The sequence below is a fragment of the Euprymna scolopes genome, chromosome 40 (genome assembly GCF_053919585.1).
Source record: "Euprymna scolopes isolate OS-2025 chromosome 40, ASM5391958v1, whole genome shotgun sequence".
Taxonomy (NCBI): Eukaryota; Metazoa; Mollusca; class Cephalopoda; order Sepiida; family Sepiolidae; genus Euprymna; species Euprymna scolopes.
In genome coordinates, this window is record NC_136521.1 from 12036087 (window position 1) to 12054343 (window position 18257).

Sequence of the window (18257 nt, forward strand, 5' to 3'; positions counted from 1 at the left end):
TTCTGAAAGAAGTGGCAAAGTCTGTTAAGCTTGTGACAAATCCTCCATTAAAGCAACATCACATACAAAACCGATTGAAGTGGGCAGAGGACAACATGAAAACGGATTTTCCAAAGTTTTGTTCACGGATGAAGTGCGTGTCACTCTTGATGGCCCAGATGGCTGGAGCAAGGGATGAATCCTAGATGGACGACATCGTCATCAGCGTTTAAGGCACCAACAAGGTGGTGGTAGGATAATGATTTGGGCAGGGATTATCGGAGGTAATTTGGTTGGCCCATGGAGAGTCACATAAATGCATAAAAATGACGTCAAATGCTTACATAGCTTTTCTGAAGGAGCACTTTGAACCATGGTTGAAGAAGCAAAGGTTGGCATTCAGAAGAAATATTATGCTCTCTCGCATTACCAGGCGCGGGAGCATTATCCTGCATGCAGCAAACAAAAGTAAAGAGTATTTGCAACAACTGGCGTTCTCTGAGCTACGAAAGATGGAGTTGCCTGCGAATTCACCAGATTTTAACCCAATTGAGAACTTTTGGAGTATCATGAAGCGACGCCTCTATGCAAGTGGACACTACTTTAAGAGCAAAGATAAGTTATGGGATGCTCTCCAAGAGGTATCGCGAGGAATAACTGTTGATGAAATCACAAATTTGACTAATTCTGTGGACCAACGTCTTTTACAAGTCATTCATAAAAAAAGGATCGCATATCCCCTACTAATTATGTCAACGTAGAAATTACTAAGTAGTTATTGCGTTCTAAGCATTTTTCCTAGTTCATTTAATGTTTGAAAATTATTTCAATAAACAAGTTATGGGTATAATCTGTTTTTTTTTTCAACCTCATTAATAACTTGACACACTGAAATTAACAGATATTCCTATCTTCTGCCATAGTTTCGCTAATACTGCTTTAAATAATTTTATTTTCTGACTGGAGTAGCTGAATCGTATTGTAAGCACTTTCTAAAAGTTTCATGGATTTTTATTCACTCGTTCCTTAAATATTTAAACAAATGTACACTCGTTTATAATTTGATACGCAGTATATCTATCTATCTATCTATCTATCTATATATATATATATATATACACATATATATATATATATATATATATATATATATATATATATATATATATATATATATATATATATATGACACTTTTATCGTTCCACTCCGTATCACATAGATTTTTCTTTATTTTTGTTTTTAATATAGGGGAAATTCAGGATCAGAACCTTTTAATTGATGTGAATGCTTATAATGTACATTCAAGTCACATATTTTCCAAAATTCCTATTTCAATTGTTTAGAAGTGTAATATTGTTAATAACGCAATGAAGTTGGATAGGAATAAATATATTACAAAAAAAAAAAAAAGATTTTCTATCGACCTGCATCGTTTTAATTTTTGAAACTGTTGTAAGTTTTGCTTTTTCAAAATTTAATTGTTTCTAGCCCTTGACCAATTTCGTCGATCAAAAATGACAGTTGCTTTTTTTTATTTTTTCCGTTAATTTCAGAATAAAATATAAAACGCTTTACCCTAATGCGACTGGAAACCTGTAAATATTTTTTTTTTCATACTTTTTCTTTATGCAAGCGATCTAACTTGAACTCAATGGCTGACTCAGTTGCCACCTTATTTTCTATCTGCTGGGATAAATAAAAATTGAAATTAAATTCTAAAAAGTATAAATAAAATATTCTTTAACTAGCGGGGGTACCCGGCGTTGCCCGAGTGTTTGTTTCCGGGACGGGGGGGGGGAGTTTTAAAAAATGTTATGGTAGGTAAGTAGGAAGGATCAAACCCGGAGTCATGAGTAAAAGTAGGAAAATAAAGCGTGAAAAAAAACAAAAACAAAAAAACATCTGCAACGTTAACAGTTCGGCCACCAAGAAAAGTCCATTCCAGTTGTTTAGGAAAAAAAAAAAAAAACCGACTCCGGTAGGTCGGTGCGAACGTGAAAATATAATGTGAATTGTCCAGCACGCTAACCACTACGCCACAGAGCACTGCAGCTTAGTTTAGTGATTTTAAATAACTTCAAATGAAAGAACTACGAAGCCAAACCGGTGTTCTCTTCTCAACTGTTCCTTGTGAACGATCCCCAAACGGTGTTAAGTGGTGGCAGGGGGAGGAGGAATTTATTAGAGAGAAAATATTTTACCACTTCCATTGATCTTAACCGATTTTGGTCGTGACTTCTCAGCAGAAAAAGTATAGAAATCTAAGATTATCGAGGAATTTGAGAAATAATAAGCCTATAACACACCTCAGATATTGTTCTGCCGTTTGTGCATATTATATTTGCATGAAATATCTTGATTTTTAATCCTATTAAGGTCAAAATCCAACGGGAAAAAATGAGTTCATTTTATATATATATATATATATATATATATATATATATATATATATATACACTTGTGCCCGATATTATTCATACCCCTCGGATCTTTGAGATTTCTATAAGAATATTGCTCAAACCAGAAGGTAGACAACATTAAAGGGATTTCAAACAATAAATCAAGCATAAACATTTAATTTAAACTCAACAAATAAATAAATTATGTAAGTTTGAAACATTATACAAAGAAAAACAATAATGGCACTAGTTCAAAATTATTCATACCTCTCTTACTAATAGTCAATAACATGCCCTTTATTCTTAATAACTGCCTGTAACCGTTTTGGATATTTATCAACAAGGTTTTTACAAGCATCAACAATGATTTTTGACCATTCTTCAATGCAGTAGTTCTCCAACTCCCTCAAATTTCTAGGTTTCCGCTTTTTAACCTCAGTTTTCATTATGTGCCAGAGGTTTTCGATAGGGTTCAGGTCGGGACTCTGGCTAGGCCATTCCAAAACATTAATTTGATTATCCTCAAACCATTTCTTGACTATTTTGGCAGTATGTTTTGGATCATTATCCTGTTGAAGGACCCAGTTTCGTCCTAAATGGAGCTTCTCCGCATCCTGTCTAATGTTTTTTTGGAGTATCTCCAAATATTGCTCCTTCTTCATGGTTCCAACTATCTTGACCAAACTACCTTGACCACTAGCCGAAAAGGAGCCCCAAAACATTAGGCTACCACCACCATGTTTCACCGTGGGTATGGTGTTCTTTGGGTTGTAAGCTTCTCCTTTCTTCCTCCAAACGTAAGAAGCATCCATATGGCCAAACAATTCAATTTTTGTTTCGTCAGTCCACAAAATACTTGGGAAAACGGACTCTGGAGAATTCACATGGGTCCTAGCAAACTTTAGACGTGCTGCAAGGTGTTTTCCGGTGTGCAATGGAGTCCTTCTTGGTCTTCTTCCTTTCAGACCATTTTCATGCAGAGTCCTTTGCAATGTTTGCCTTGATATTTTTATGCCAGAAGACTCTAGATTTTCTAAAATGTCCTTAGTAGTGGTGGTTGGATTTGCATTAACACTTCTTACAATATTCCTGGTGGCTCTAGCAGACAGTTTCCTTTTCCTTCCTCTACCAATCTAGTTATTTGTTGTGGGGTGGCTCTGGAATTTTTTGATGATGCTCTGTACTGTTGCTGTAGGGACCTCAAATTTCTTGGAAATTGACTTGTAACCTAAACCATCCTTATGTGAATTCACAATTTTAGTCCTAAGATCATTACTAAGCTCTTTTTTCTTCCCAATTCTAATAATTTTTATTCTTTTATTGGTTTTCAGTTGATATCATTTTAATTTCTGAAAAATGCAAAAAACGAAATGAAATTAATCAAAGGTTGTATAAAAGCATTCAAAATAAGAATCAAACAGGAAACAGACAGTCAGAAACTCGATTAATACTGAAAAAATAAGAGGGTATGATTATTTTTGAACTTTGCAGATTTTATAAATAGCTGTATATTTCTTTTATTACAAGTATCCCGAGATTTTAAAATGACGAAAATGATCAGAAGAGGTTTATAAAGAATATGTATCAATATGGACGTAAACAATAAATTCTTACAAAGTTACATCTAATAAACTCAATTTTCAAGGGGGGTATGAATAATATCGGGCACAAGTGTATATATATATATATAAGATAGATAGAGATATGCACATTTTATATTCTTAATAATGTTGATCTCCCTGATGAAATTGTGTCCGAGATGGGTATATTTACTGATAAACCACACTTTATAATAGACATGAAGATAAACAAGCATATACACATAACCAAGGCATCTTCAGTCGGTAGTGGGATGGAGCTGTAAATGGTTGGTAACATACAGTAGATGAAACATCCAGGCCAAGATCACGGTGTAGTATCTGTTCTTATGCTACACTTCACTTTTTCTGTTCTCGGTCAGTGGAGGAAAAATCCTTCATGACTGAGACAATTTTAATTTTTTTTCCTATCTAGACTGCCCTTTTTTGGGGAGCTGGATTTTCCTCACATTAAAAACCGACCTTGTGTCTAACTCTGTCCTCGTGGGGAGGCAAGTAAATAAGAACAATTCGTAGATGAGGCCACATCACGCACTTCATTATTAATCATCAACTATTTTATCAGATGGAAACTCATTGGCGTCCCATCAATGATTTTGAATTGAAAGCCATTTTTGATTTCGGAAGAAAAGAAAAAGTGTTTTTCTAGTTATTATCCGTTTAATTCACTATCTTTTTTTTTTTTTTTTTTTTTTACATGGAGGTCACCACTTATCAAGGCCCGAAGGCCACTCAGGGATAAGGGCTTTTTCGTGTACAGTAATCAATGAGATAGTATTGTAGTAATCATTAGTATTGGGGGTTTTGATAGAGTGTCTTACTTAAGGGGGAGGTTTGTCAGGAGTTTGTTTATGTTGGACTTGAAGACGTCCAAGTTGTAGTCAGGTGAGACACAGGCAAGCGGCAGAGAGTTCCACTGGCGTGCAGTTCTAAGAAAGAAGCTTTGCTCATGGAATCTACGTTTGGATTTAGGCACAGATAAAGAGTGGGGAAAATTGTTGACAGTAGTTTCAGCCAGACGGGTGTTTCTCGTGAAAGATTGGCGAGGGGGACGAGGGATTGGAGCTCAGACGAGCACTTGCCATGGAAATAGTGATAAAAACAAAGACAGGCTCGCAACTTCTCTTCTGTGGGAGAGAGGTTGCAGGGAAGAGAAAAGGGCATCCCCCACTAAACCACGAAGTCTATTTTGTACTCTGTCAAGGCAGGATAGGCTGTTTTTAGCAGCTCCTGCCCAAATGTGGCAGCAGTACTCCATCCTTGTAACATATACTGCACAATAGCTGGCTGAATCGTAGAAAGGATTGTGAATTGTTTCTGAATGAGGATTGATTATTCGTATTATTTGGATCCTTTAGATTAATGTACTCATCTTGATTATTAATTGTCTGCATTATGACCCGTGGCTTAGTGGATAACACACTTGGCAAAATTAAGTTGTAAGTTACACTCTTTTGGAAGTTTTTGCAGGTTGAATTGAAAGCCATTTTTGGTTTCAAAAGAAAAAAATCTTATTTCTAAACAAAATGGCAGTCTATATATTCTTTTTAATTGGAATTCATTATTGAGATGAGTATTATTTATATTAATTTATTTATTGCGGACTATTATCCTCATCTTTATTGGTTGTTGTTTCATGACGTTTTAACCAACTATTCCTCTGGCCTTCATCAGGTGGTAACCGCGACGGGATAGGAACTCCAAATCTCCTAACTGAATTCTCTGCAATTACTGCCATCTGTAGTTGTCGTCTCACCATGATTTGGCCAAGTAAACCTTTGGCTGGCTTTTGGGCCGGATTGAAACTGCTATCTTAAGACAATTCTAACCTGGAACCATAGAGATTCAACGTCTCTATCCAATCTCTATCCTCTATCTCTACGTTTCCAGGTGAGAATTGTCTGAAGATGCTACTTTTTTGTACCACATTGTAACAGAGCTTCCTATTCCAGTAGCTTCTTTCCAAGAACTGCAGGCTTGTGGAACTCTCTCCCTGCTGACTGTTTTCCTCCTACCTGCTTATTACTCGTTAATAGAATTCATAATCAGTTCTGCAACTTAGAAAGAAGCTACTGGAATTGAAAACCATATTACAATGAAGTAGACGACAACCATCTATGGCAACACTTGAAAGTGTGGTAAAGACCAAGATCTTTCTGATTCTCTTACTTGAATCTTGAGGAAAGAAATGCTAGGTCACCTTTAATGCATCCAAAACCAAGCATCTATCTTTTTACCACCAACGCTCTGATCCCAACTTGGCCCCCAATTGAAATGAGTGTCATTCATATTGAGGCAGCACCCAGTTTTGACAAGCTTCTAGGTTTGACTTTCACTCCTGATCCGAATTGGAAGACAGAAGTATATTTGATTGGATTGCAGAACTGATTATGAATTTTATTAACGAGTAATAGTCAGGTAGGATTAAAACAGTCAGCAGGAAGGGAGTTCCACAAGCCTGCAGTTCTTGGGAAGAAGCTACTGGAATAGGAAGCTCTGTTACAATGTGGTACAAAACAGTAAATTGATGAAGACCACTAGATCAACGAGTCAAACGAATTGTAACAAAGGAAGCAGGAAATAGATAAGACAATTTTGAATACCATATGTCATAATGATATTTATAGAAAAAACCGAGATTAGCAACATCACATCTATGAAAGAAAGAGTGCTCAGGAAAAAAAGCTAGAATAAATTATTTTAGCTGTAAATAAATGTACCAATGTCATTCACATCAGTGACGTGCAAGTAATCGTAAGAAATAAATAGGCTAATATTTATTTAAAACAAATCTAATCGTTGATCTCAAATCTAGTATAGTGAAATGTAGTGATGGATAATTAGAAGGTTTCCTAAAGTTGGGTATTAGGCAATGGGAAATACTGACAGCAAAATCTTGATTTCTAATACACATTAATTACTAAATAATTAGTTTTAAAAATGTTCCAATAAGATAAGGAGTACTGGGTCCAAATAAATACGGTTGGAGATTGCGCAATCATGTCTTCACTAGAAAAGAATAAAGAAGCTTATTCTACTTTGTAGGCTGTCCAAAAAGTCACTGAAGGGTTGAAAACCTTTTTCATTTTACCATTAATTATTATTTTTCCTCTATTTTAGATATTTTACAAATAATATTTTGGAAATTAATTAAGGATAAGTATAGCACTGAACAACGTACGCAAGTTGTGAAATTGTTTTACAAAAATCAAGAGTCAATTGTTTTGATTCAAAGAGCTTATTGACGGCATTTTCATGTAAGAGATATCCCAAGTCACAACACAATTCGAAATTTAGGGATATCTTAAAGAAAGAGTCTATGTTAACAACCCCCAAACCCTGCAAGAATTGAAGGAAAATATCGGGAACGAAATAAGGGAATTAAGTCACAATCCAGAGATTCTGCAATCCGTTATGAATAATGTTTTGAAAAGAGCATAAATATGCGAAGGTGGAAATGGACAGCATTTAAAAGACATTATTTTTCATAAATAAAGATTGTTTGAATTTAGCATTAAAACAATTTTCATAATGCCTTAGTAAAATTGTGTTAAAATTACAAGATATTATAACCCTTATCCCTGAGTGGCTTCCGGGCCTTGATAAGTGGTGATCACTGTGTAAATAAATAAATAAATAAATAAATAAAAGATAAAGAATTTATTTAAGTCCCAAACCCTTCAGTGACTTTATATATGCAATCAGATTTAAAGACAGTCTCATAAGAATGGGCGGCCTTCACAAGAAACAAAACCGCCATTACTTCTAAACGCATACCATAACACATGTCATAATAGTATTTATAGAAAACACTAGGACTAGCAACATTACATCTGTGAGAGAGAGGGTGCTGAGGAAAAGAAACTAGAATAGATTATTTTGTCTGTAAGCAAATGTACCAAGGTCGTTCAATTGTGTGAAATAAATAGGTTAATATTTATTTAAAAGAAATATAATTGGTGATCTCAAAGCTAGTATAGATAGATATGTAGTGATGAATGAATAGAAGGTTTCCTACCGAATTCTCATTCCTGGCCACGTACCATTCTCTCATCTGGGTCATCAGTTCAAACTAGAAAGAGATTATTTTAAAAGAAAAATAACATGAACATAGATTTAACAAAAAAATACTATGTTGGCAGGAAAATTTATGAATTAAAATCAATGCAAAAATATCATCAAATTCAAAGATCATTCGATAAAGCAATTTATTTCATTAGTTTCTTACTATAACTCTGAGATGTTTGGAATTGGTTTAAAGATTTTGCAGGATATTTTTTAATGGCCCTAATTAGTGATGGGACGATTCCAATATTTTTCCAGATTCCGATACAATTACTGATTCCGATTCTACAATCTTTACTATTGTATAAAAGGAACTTGGTCTATGTGTGTGAATCTGCGAGTGTGTGTGAGTTCCTTTCCTATGGACTTCTAAACGGCTCATTCATTTATTATTATTTTTTTTTAATTTCACACTAATGTACTTTATATACCTGGCTGTGTGTTTTTTTTTTAGATATGTTATGTATCGGAATGCCTTTGATAAGTATGCATAATCGATAATCAAAAAATCCGATGAAGCAAGCGATTTTGACCAAAGTTAACACCTTATACAGCCTAACATTTGAGAAGTTTTATTACCGAACAAGCAAAAAGGCTCAGCATATAAAACCAAAAGCAGACTCTTTGATATGACAGGGATGCATTCGAAATGAATGTTTCTGTTTAGAGCACAATTGAACCATAATACTTGACTTTTTCATTTTAAGCTTGAATTCAAGCCATTGTCATCGCACAAATAGATATCTTAGTAACAGGGGAATTATCAACATCGTTAGTACGGGTTACTACAACAGACGAAGTAGAACGTGGAGCTTTCGGTCTTGTAGAACGGCAAACTTTGGCAAAATGACCAAGTTTGTTACAATTTCGGCATATTTTATCGTGAGCAGGACAATGGCGACAATCATTCTAAAGACGAAGTTTCCCTTTACAACTGTAGCATCTGCCGTGAGTAAGAAGGGCAGTAGATAATACAGAATCAGACTCCATACGAAAATCCATACTGGAGTCAAGGAGTACGTTTTTAGTCATAGTAGTAGTGGCAGCATTGGTAGACTCATTTTGAGTTGAAGTAGTAGCGGCAGCAGGCCCAGTTTGGAAGACATATGACTCTGTACAAAAATGAGCTTGTTCTAATGCTCTAGCACATTGAGTAGCCTCCTTGAGAGCCAGCGTATCATTTTTGGAAAGTATGGCACATATTATGAAAAAATCATACCCTACGTATGAAGGTATCGCGGACAGATTCATCCCCGTAGGTAACAGCAATAACATCTTTGCAGCAACAGTCAGCGGCAAGATGATTCAAAGCCTGAATGTACTGAGCTAAGGACTTGTTGTAGACATGTTGAAAGTAAATGTCTTGCGTGGATAATTTTGGGAGGCTTGTCGTAAACAGATTTTTAGTAGTTCGATGGCATGTTCAAACTCGGAACAACCCTCGATAACGCCAGCAAATTTGTTTGGATTTAAATGGTCAATAGTAGATAAATAGTAAGTAAAACTTCAGTACCATAGTTTCCAAAGTTTGAGAGTTTGCAGATGTCGAATCTGTCCAGTCGAATAATTTTATCCATGAGATAAAATTAGGTTAAAAAAAATTTTCAGTTGAATAAATTGTGATGAAGATGCAAGCAGAAAGACCTTTTTCCAAGTCTTTTACAACTGAATTTTATGACGACAAATGCGGCAAGTGCCAAAGAATGCATGTTAATAAAATAAAAAAAAAGGAAAGTATTCAAATAAGAAAATAAAAAAGCAAACGGCAAGATCACGTGAGAGGAGATATCCAAATAAAGAGAGTCACTTTAATAAGAAACTTATAACTAGGGCTATGACAACACCATATTTGTTTTCATTGTTTTGACTCTCGAGTATATATCCGACACAGTAAGACACAGTTAATCAACCGAGAACCACATCACTCTATATAAAAACATATAAGATATCAACGGATACACACTCGAGAGTAAAAACAATGAAAAGAATCTGCTGTTGTCCTAGCCCTAGTTATAACACTCTCCCCCACTTGAAACAGAGATTATTATTAGAAAGTTTATAAATCAAGCCGCTGGACTGGTCTACGAATCCTGCTAGACCATTGAAGAGGCAGCTCACCACTAGAAGTCTCAGACTTTGAGGAAATATGAATCTCGGGGCTTGCATCAGGCGAAGATGGCAGATTTTCAGGATCCACGTACCCAGCAGAATCTTGAGGTTGATTTAGGCATGGATTTTCACCAGGATCCTGAGATCATGTAAAACGGGCCAAATGTCTCAACGCTATCGAATTCTCCCGATCATCACGATGTCGAATTCTCAAGTGTGTAGGGTTTGGCTTCGAGGACTTCGATTAATACCTCAATAATAGGATCATACTTGCTCCTGCCACCAAATTGTCTTAGTAACACTTTTCCAGTCAAACAAATTATAACATGACAGAAATTGTTTATTGGCTAGTCGCAGAGTTTAAATTGTCTATCCAAAGAGGTATTCAGATATCTTGTGCACAAAGACTCCTACCTTTTGGTGGTACCATTCCATTTCATAGGGAGTATCAACTCTCCCTCAAATTTTATCTTATCACCTGTTACTGCACGTGCTGATTTGTTAGTTCTTCTTTAACTCTTTCCATGTTTGTATGTTCAATATTGACAGGTCTGAACCGGAACCCAGCTCTAAATTCACTTCCTTGTTGAAGATGTTAAGTTACATATTTCCCCCTCCCCGGTTCCTTCCTCTCTGATTTAATGTCGGATCTCGCTTGTCGGACTCTGTTATTACCTCTGTTCTTTCTGCAATGTGTCGATTTGTGGCCTTTCCTGAAGCACTCATTGCATGCCTTATTTTTTTTTATCTGCCGCAACGACTGTACGGACTTGTGGGCGATTTTAGTTTGGAGATTTTTTAAAATTATATTTTCACCCCAAACAAGGCATATTGCCACTTTGATGTAGCGAGCTACAATCAGGGACATAAGCTACAGGAGTACTATGTAGGGAGTTGAGCAGCAAGATGTCTGTTCACATTACACTTGAACTTCTGCATATCAGTACAGTTGGGGAAGAAGGGACCCAGAAGGGTGTTCCAAAGTCTAGCAGTTCTGGGGAAAAAACTATTAGAGTAGAAAGCTCTCTTACATTTAGAGATCTCTACTGCTAGTTGGGTTTGTCGGGGGTATTTATGTTGAGGGGGGTACAAGTGCTTGCAGTTCATCAGAGCATTCACCATTAAAATACTTGTAGAACAGGCAGAGGCATGCAACATTTCGTCGATGGGACAAAGGCTGAAGCTTTGATGACAACTCAGGACCTATCAGGTTGGCGACTCTCTTTTGAACTGATTGAATAGCTACTCTTTGATTGTGTTTGGGTTATCTTCTTGTTTCTCTTTTTTTCTGGGGGAATACTCCTTTTTTCTGTAACTAGTTCTATGTGTGTATGACACGCCTGATTCTCTATGCTTTTTGAGTCGTTATTTATGCTGACTACGCGTTGACAATCTTCCACCAGCTTTTGGAGTGTGAACCCTTGTTCGCTTTTGAGTCTTGAGAGAACTTGTCCTATCCTTGCGATTTTCGTCAAGACAATACCCGGTGCAAAAATCAAACACTTGAAATCATCTGCTGGTAGTTCAGCCAGACGAAAGTCGTTGCAGTGCTTCTTAACAATGGATGCAAGGGTGAAATAATTTTTATCACCACTTTTCGCCAAGTTGATATACTTCCATCTCTTGTGAAAAAGAGTTGTATTTGGGCTGCAAAGTTCAGATAAGAGTTTGATCGCCTTGAAGAATTTCAGTTCACTTGTCTTCTTGGGTAGTTTTTTTTTTTTTTTTTTTTTTTTACATAGGCATCACCACATTATCAAGGCCAAGAGGCCACTCAAGGATAAGGGTTAAAGAGTGTACAGTAGAAATTGGAAAATATAGTAATCATTAGTAATGAAAATTTGGTAAAGTTGATAACTTATATGGAACGACTCATCAAGAACATATTTACGTTAGACTTGAAGACAACCATATTGTAGTCAGCCGGAAAGCAGGAAAACGGAAGACAATTCCACAGGCGTGCAGTTCTAAGAAAGAAGCTTTGTTCATGGAATCTACGTTTAGGTTTAGGCACAGATAAAGAGTGGGGGGAATTATTGATAGTGTTTACAGCTAGACGAGTGTTTCTTGTGAAAGTTTGGCGAGGAGGGACCATAGATTGAAGCTCATTCGAACACTTTCCATGAAAATAACGATACATCAGAGACAAACTCGCAACATCTCTTCTGTGAGATAAAGGTTGCAAGGAAGAGAAAAGGACATCTCCTACGAGGCTACAAAGTCTATTTTGAACTCTATCAAGGCAGGCCAAGTCCTTTCTAGCAGCTCCTGCCCAGATGTGGCAACATTATTCCATCCTTGGACGTACCTGGCTCTTATATAGATAGAGAATAGCATCAGCAGTGAGATATCTACCGGATCGATAGAAAGATCCCACCATTTTTCCAGCGGCCTTGGCAACAGATTTGATGTACGTGTTCCATTTAAGATCAGGAGTAATGGTCAAGCCAAGAAGTTTGTCAAAACTTGAGGCCTCCTGAAGACGAGAGCCATTCATTTCAATTGATGTCAGATGTGGATCAGAATGTTGATGATGTAAAGAGAGAAGCTTGGTTTTAGATGCATTAAAAGTAACCAGCTATTCTTTACCCCATTGTACTACCTGCTCAAGATCAGAGGAGAGAGAATTGGAGAGAATTTGGTCGTTTACTGTCTTAGATGTGCTACCATACATGGTAGTGTCGTCAGCATAGATGTCTACAAATGATGTAAGGATGTGATTTGGAAGATCATTAATGTAGATCAGGAAAAGAGTTGGGCCCAGGATGGATCCCTGAGGGACACCGGCATTAATACTGTGAGCTTCTGATTTTTGCCCCTCAACTACTACTCTTATGAACCTATCAGAAAGAAATGATTTAATAATTCAGAAGACATTTCCAGCAATACCATAGCTAGAGATCTTATGAAGTAAACCTTCATGCCATACCCTATCAAAGGCCTTAGATATGTCAAGAGCAATTGCCCTAGAAAGATTGCCTCCGTCGAGAGATTTGCTAATCCTATGAGATATAACTGTAAGCACATCTGCTGTAGATCTAGCAGAACGGAAACCATATTGAGTGTCACTAAGAAGGTTATTTTTGTTGAGATGGTTGATTACTTCTGTATTTAACACAGATTCCAGCAACTTACTCATGACGCACAGGAGACTTATTGGCCTGTACTGAGAGGGGGATGAGCGATCACCTGAATTCTTAAATACAGTACATCATCATCGTAAATGAACTTACTGTGTTTTATGGTCCCTAATTTCCTTAACAGTAAGCAGACCTTTTTGGCATTACTCCACTTTTAGCAATTAACAGTGAATAAATCTTCGTATCGCCTATAAAAAGTGCCAAATGTCTTATGCTGCTTCCATATGGTGTTTTGGGAAAAATCTGCGCTATTATCCGTTCTGTTCAACATTTGGGGATGTCAGGCGCTCTATGTCATTTTCCCATGACGGAAATAAACATGCAACTGGAAACTGCTTGTAAATACCCTATAAACTTTCTCCTTTGAAGGAATCCGGTTCAGTTAGTTAACTCTCTTCAATTAAAAAAGAGTTCAGTAACTATGCAGAGTCTAGGTAAACAGTCATAGTATTAAATATAATACAAATAAAATTTTTGAACCCAAATATTTTTTTGTTGTTTAAAAAAATAAGGAATTTAATTTGATTTTATTGAAACAGTTTCTTTTTATTATAAGAAAATTAGCAAAACAAGTCGATGCAACCGTTCAGTCTCGAAAGACAATGGACACCCCGTGTAAGGGTAGCATCACAAGTAACTGTGAGGCCAAGATTGCGCAATCCCAACCATACCTCTCTTGAATCAGCACTGCTTGAGTTCAATGATAAGAAGAAGTGCTAGATGATGGGAAACAATGCTGAGATAAGCAGAGAGTACATATAGCACCTGGAATTTTCAAACTATCGCCCATTTTAGTACTGAACGTTACTTAATTTTGGTGATTTAACAAGAACCGGTGTGTCAATGTGATTATGCTGTATAAACAACTAACTAACAATAAATTCAATGTACTTGGCCTTCGGGCCAAGGGGTGCCTGGTCACGACTAGGCTGCCTTCGTGCCCTTCGGGCCAAGATCAAAGTGTAGTATCTGTTTCGGCAGATACTGCAAGCAAAGACCATATGTGGGGGAGACCCCACAGATAAGACCTTGGTCAATGTAGGAGCAACCCTTCATACCAATTGTCACTATCCAGCTCCCCTACTCCCCGGGGAGTTGGTCCCCATTTCCCCTTCACTCCTCACATTAAAAATCGGCCATGTGCCTAATTTGCTCGGTGGGGGAGCAAATAAATACTATCTGTTCTTCAGATGCTGCACTTCAATTTCTTATTCTCTGTCAGTGGAGGAGAAATCCTTCACGGCTGAGACAATTTTTAGTTTTGTTTCTTTTCTCCACGTTAAAAAACGACCCTGGTGTCTAACTCGTCGGGAGGCATTGTAAATAGGAACAATATCTGTTAGATAGTTAGAGTGCGACTGATAGATGACTAGGCAGACTAAAAACTCCCAAGGGCGGAATGTGGTCCATGGGCTGAAGGTTGCTGACCCCTGAATTTAAAAATTGCAGATTAATATAAAGTACCTTACCATTACACGCCCTTTCTGGTCATGATACATCCGCATATAGTCGTTGAATATATCATAAAAACTGTCGCAGATGAAATCAACTCGGGCCATATCCAAATGGTGCTTGCCATAGAAACCTGCAAGATGTAAGATATGTATATGTATATATATATATATATATATATATATATATATATATATATATTTTTATCATTTGAGAACAAAAACACAATTAAATAGATTTGCTTAATGAAGGTTTTCTCTATAACATGCAGTGTAAATACTACTAATAAAGCGTTACATTTAAAAAAAAAAATCTTTTTGATTACATTGTCACCCCAAACAAGGCACATTGCCACTTTGATGTAGCGGGCGACTATCAGGGACATGAGCTACAGGGGTACTATGTGGGGAGTTGGGCAGCAAGATGTCGGTTCACATTACACTTGAACTTCTGCATGCCAGTACAGTTGGGGAAGCAGGAACCCGGAAGACTAGCGGTTCCAGGGAAGAAACTACTGGAGTAGAAGGCTCTCTTACATCTAGGGATCTCAACTGTGAAGGGGTGGGATTTTGCTGCTTGTCAGGTTTGTCGGGCGTATTTATGTAGAGGGGGTACAAGTGCTTGCAGTTCGTCGGAGCATTCACTGTTAAAGTACTTGTAGAACAGGCAGAGGGATGCAACATTTTGTCGATGGGACAGAGGCTGAAGCTTAGATGCCAGTTCAGAGCCTATCAGATTGGCAACTCTCTTTTGAACCTTGTCTAGGAGTGGGAGACTAGTAGCAGATGCACCAGCCCAAATATAACAACAATATTCCATACATGGGCGAATGGTGGCCTTATAGAGGTACAGGATACTTTTGGATGTTAGTAGCTTTCTAGCACAGTAGAAAGAACCCACCTTCTTCGCAGCAGTCCTGGCAATGCTCTCAATGTAATTTTTCCAACTCATGTTTCTTGTGAACTCAAGTTTCCTGTGAACGTTAGGCATGGAATCAAGAACGTTGAAGCTGCATACCTATGTTCTCTAACCTCACCCCATCCCCCCCATTACCACATCACTGCCCTCCCCCCTGAAAAAAAGAGTGAGACCGAATGGCCAAGTAGAGTCAAGGAGGAAGAAAAGACCGAGGAGTGAGCACTGACTATAAATGCAAAGAGAACCGGGACCTTTTTTTAAGACAATGGCATTCTGCATCTAGTCTGGTCCACTGCAGCATCTGTTGTGGCTGTACAGTTTCTTAATGAAGGCTTTTAATTGGGAATAAATATTTCCTTAACTGGGAATTGTAGTTTTTGGATGACAACTTTCTGTCTAATTTTTAATCTATTGTGGCTATACAGTTCGAAAATCGAATTGCCTCTGGATGCACGTCTGAGTGGGGAAAAGGAATGCAAATAAAGGCAAGAAAGCAAAGTAACATACAATGTATGGGGCCCGTGGGGGAGCCGTCGAATTCAAGGATCAACTTCAGGTCGAATTTGTTCATAAAACCGAAATAGCTTGTAACATAAAATGGAAGAAAAGAAAGGCAAGAAAACAAAATTACTCAGTAACATGCAACAACCATCTCCAAGGATTTTCCTACAACAGTCTGTCTGTATTCTCCATGCAGCCTACTTTTATGCAGTTGAAGCCCACCAAATCTGCACACGAGCAGCAAGATTTTACGTCACTTTTCGAGATCACTAGTCATAAAAGTTGCAGGCGGTGCCATCTTGATTCCCCCCTCCCAGCATCTTGGTTTCGCACAAATCACACATGTGTGGATGCTTTAACGGAAAGCCCTTTTCTTGGTTTCCACAATGTTCCCTACAATTAATAATAATAATATACATATATATATATAAATAAGTAAATAAAAAGGTTATGTTTTGGAGTATTATTTTTTTTATTTTAGGTATTTTATCTCAAAAGACTGAAGAGAAAGATTCCGGAATTTAACTAGATAAACTTGAAGAAGGTCAGAGATTACGTCGACCGAAACATTGTGGTTTTAGCACTCCAAAGATTTTCCTACAACAGTCTGTCTGCATTCTCCATGCGACCTACTTTTATGCAGTCGAGGCCCACCTAATCTTCACACGAGCAGCGAGATTTTGTGTTAATTTGCGAGAGTCATAAAAGTTGTAGATGCCGCAATCTTGATGCTCCTCCCCCCTTCCTGGGAGCTTGATTCCACATGATGCACATATACACAGATTCTTTAACGGTAAGCCCTTTTATCGATTTCCACGATTTTCCCAACATAAGGAAACCTAGGTTTGCCCAGTTACCAGGGTCCCCCTCTCGGCATTACAAACAAAGTCCGACAGAAAGGCAAGCCAATATGGTCAGAGCCAGCGCAGCTGCAGGAGTTACTGGAAAAGTGTTACAGTGTTTCACCGTCCACCTATCAGGACACCAAACCGGATTTTTTTTACTCCCTTAACCTATGTAATTTATTTTACTCTCTTAACCTATGTAATTTTTTTACTCCCTAAACCTATGTAATTTTTTTTTACTCCCTTAACCTATGTAATTTTTTTACTCCCTTAACCTATGTAATTTTTTTTACTCCCTTAACCTATGTAATTTTTTTTACTCCCTTAACCTATGAAATTTTTTTTACTCACTTAACCTATGTAATTTTTTTTACTCTCTTAACCTATGTACTTTTTTTTACTCCCTTAACCTATGTAATATTTTACTCCCTTAACCTATGTAATTTTTTTACTCCCTTGACCTATGTAATTTTTTTATTCCCTTAACCTATGTAATTTTTTTTACTACCTTAAACTATGTATTTTTTACTTCCTTAACCTATGTAATTTTTTTACTCCCTTAACCTATGTAATTTTTTTACTCCCTTAACCTATGTAATTTTTTTACTCCCTTAACCTATGTAATTTTTTTTACTCCCTTATCCTATTTAATTCTTTTTTACTCCGTTAACCTATGTAATTTTTTTTACTCTCTTAACCTATGTAATTCTTTTTTACTCCCTTAACCTATGTAATTTTTTTACTCCCTTCACCTATTAAATTTTTTTTTACTCCCTTAACCTATGTAATTTTTTTACTCCCTTAACCTATGTAATTTTTTTACTCCCTTAACCTATGTAATTTTTTTTACTCCCTTAACCTATGTAATTCTTTTTTACTCCCTTAACCTATGTAATTTTTTTACTCCCTTAACCTATATAATTTTTTTTACTCCCTTAACGTATGTAATTTTTTTACTCCCTTAACCTATGTAATTTTTTTTACTCCCTTAACGTATGTAATTTTTTTACTCCCTTAACCTATGTAATGTTTTTTACTCTCTTAACCTATGTAATTTTTTTTACTCCCTTAACCTATGTAATTTTTTTTTACTCTCTTAACCTATGTAATTTCTTTACTCTCTTTACCTATGTGATTTTTTTACTCCCTTAACCTATGAAATTTTTTTTACTCTCTTAACCTATGTAATTTTTTTTTACTCCCTTAACCTATGTAATTTTTTTTACTCCCTTAACCTATGTAATATTTTA

The 18257-nt window shown here is 36.7% G+C and overlaps 1 protein-coding gene across 1 annotated transcript in view; it reads right to left on the reverse strand.

The window, feature by feature from the left end:
• Window positions 1–18257, reverse strand: part of LOC145265368 (S-crystallin SL18-like) — a 57529-nt gene that overhangs the window by 15297 nt on the left and 23975 nt on the right. The window contains exons 3-4 of the mRNA XM_080121152.1: window positions 14761–14876; window positions 7996–8049 (exon numbers count right to left, since the gene is read on the reverse strand). Of these exons, the coding sequence (XP_079977278.1) occupies window positions 7996–8049; window positions 14761–14876 (170 nt within the window). The remainder of the gene's footprint in view (window positions 1–7995; window positions 8050–14760; window positions 14877–18257) is intronic.